The sequence below is a fragment of the Quercus robur genome, chromosome 5 (genome assembly GCF_932294415.1).
Source record: "Quercus robur chromosome 5, dhQueRobu3.1, whole genome shotgun sequence".
Lineage (NCBI taxonomy): Eukaryota > Viridiplantae > Streptophyta > Magnoliopsida > Fagales > Fagaceae > Quercus > Quercus robur.
Window position 1 is genome coordinate 23,627,875 of NC_065538.1, and position 2,467 is coordinate 23,630,341.

The window sequence follows — 2,467 nt, forward strand, 5'->3', positions numbered from 1 at the left end:
ATGTAATACCTTTTCGCAATGCATTTTATATGTAATACCTTTTTGCAATGGAGTATTTTTGAAGGACCAATTATTGTGTATCTAATATGGTTATAGGTGGATAATTATGTTATATCACCTTCTAAAATATATAGGAACTCAAAACAGGGCATGTAATCTTTTTTTTTTGTTAGAAAGGGAAATTCATAAAACACTAACATAGCCAAAAGAATTTCAAAACAAAGCCTATTCACAATACAAACTAGTGGCATTAGCCTCCAATGTGGAATTAGCCTCCAATGTGGAATGATTGGGACAATATCAGGAGTTTCTCTAAGTTTTTCTTTAAAGGACTAATTTTTTTTATACTAGTATTTTGTTTGTAATAAGTAATTTATTCTTTTGAAACATATTACAAACCTAACTTATATATAGAGTGCACTTTTCTTCTTTTTTTGAGATAAGAACATAGTCTTAATTTTTATTTTGTTAAAAAGTGTAGATTTTTTTTTGATAAACACGTAGGTTTTTATTAATAGTACACTTATTATCCTGGTACAGCCAGATACAGCACAACTGAACATTTGGCAATTTATTTTGCTTGCCCTGTTTTTATTCATATCAATGCTTAAATATACTAACAACACAACTGAATCATAAACAATAGGAATGACAAAAAATAAGAATGCTACCAAAATGTCTACCATTACAAAACAGCAATTATATGTATACGAATCATACAATAAGTCTGTCATTCGACACAGACAATTGCCAAGTCGAACACCTACACTAAAAGGCACTCCCAACATGTACAATACATTTCCAAACAACTAATAAAAATTAAAAAGGTCATGGCAGACACATTTGTCGTAATCCAACATCCCTATTACCAAGTGAAAATATAATGAACACCACAATTGCCAACCATGACATAAGTAGAGCAACTTGATATTTACGTGCTCGCGCATTGGCCATACGAAGGGAAACCTTTGCTTTTTCAGCACTACACTTTGCTACTCTTTCCCTATGGAGTAGGTCTACTATCATTGCACGGGCTTCCATCTCATTGTTTTTTGCCATAGCTGCCTCGGCCTCAAGCCTAGTAAATTTCGCGATGACAATCGGTGCTGTTTCAGCTCCACGCCTACATGGGATGCCATCCAACCATTTAAAGGACTTACAATGTTCGTCACTGCCCTGCATATTAAACAAAGCTGGTAAGTACATGAGCTAAGGAGCATAGCAACTTTAACCATGAAACAACAATGATAGTAAGCGCGCAGCTGATACTTACAGGCTTCCAATGTCTACAGCCATAAAACCGTCTACCGAAATTATGGAGCTGCAAAGATGTCCGCAACACGCACTGATTCATGTCACACACATGCCCCCTATAGTTGGAGTTATAGCTACTAGCACTTCCCTCCGACATTGTGGTGAATCGTCTAGCCCTACAAGGCATATTCACTGTCATTCAACACATAACCAACCATGTACTAAAAGTTTTCATCAACATGTATGCAGTAAGAGATGACAGTAATGTAGATTTTATATCCTATTTTGGTCAATGACACTAGTGCAAATTGTAGTCCTGCTATAGTTTTATTTTTATTTTTCAGTTTACCTTATTATCACACCCTTCAATTTAGAAAGAGTGCCTGCAAATTATGACCAGACCAGCCCAGCCAGCTTGCCCTTCTTTGCCTTTTATGAACTAATGTTGTTTGGGTGTTTATGTTTTAGGATGAGTGCTACACTTAATAAGATATGAAAATTTAAAGGCATTTCTTCAAATAAAGAGGTACAGTGGTGCCTATAAAGTTACAATATTAATCAAATCCTTTATTGCACATCCAATGCTTCAAATCAACTCCAATTAGGTACATGAATTCGGGTAAGTAAAGAGTTCACATAACAATAAAATTGAATGTTGTAGTTCAAAGAGATAATTGTTTCTCAAAATTTTTTAAAAACAAATGTTCAAAGAGATAAAGAATGCATGTCAGATATATGTCTAAAATATTATATACTAACAATTATCATCTTTTACCCAAACAAAACTCTCTGACCTCAACAGACCCATGGATTATAGTCGAAACAGAGGGAAATCACCCATCGTAATAAGCAAAAGACAGAGGTCTCAAAAGACAGAGGTCTTACAATCTTCATATTAAAAAAAACCTAACATAAAAATGTTCAAATCCAAGCAGAGTATTCACAGCATTTGATTGTTCAAATCCAATTTACAAGATCTGCAGTAAAATATTTATGAAATATAAAGGCAAAATCATGAGAACGGAGAGAAATTTAGTGCATGTACCAACAGAGGGCTCACGAGTTTCTCTTCAGCAGACCCACAGTGCCGCGATGAGTTTACAAGTTGAAGGTGAGGAAGATGAGCAACATTGGATACGGAAAACTCTCATTAAAACAAAAAATAAAGTGAGATTTTTAAAAAAAAATTATGAAATTAAGGCAAACTCATAGT

General features: G+C 34.3%; 1 protein-coding gene across 1 annotated transcript; it reads right to left on the reverse strand.

Annotated features, from left to right (window-relative positions):
• Window positions 1–828: 828 nt before the first annotated feature.
• LOC126727995 (uncharacterized) lies at window positions 829–1,429 on the reverse strand. The gene is made up of 2 exons (XM_050433885.1): window positions 1,274–1,429; window positions 829–1,176 (listed from the first exon to the last, which is right to left on the reverse strand). Exons 1-2 carry the CDS (start codon window positions 1,409–1,411, stop codon window positions 829–831), a joined length of 486 nt encoding a protein of 161 aa, XP_050289842.1. The 5' UTR covers window positions 1,412–1,429.
• Between the last annotated feature and the right edge of the window lie 1,038 nt (window positions 1,430–2,467).

Coding starts and splice junctions, on each gene's coding strand:
- LOC126727995 (XM_050433885.1), bottom strand. CDS start 1,411: ATGTCGGAGGGAAGTGCTAGTAGCTATAACTCCAACTATAGGGGGCAT. Junction 1,177..1,273: donor GCTGTAGACATTGGAAGCCT/GTAAGTATCAGC, acceptor TTTAATATGCAG/GGCAGTGACGAACATTGTAA.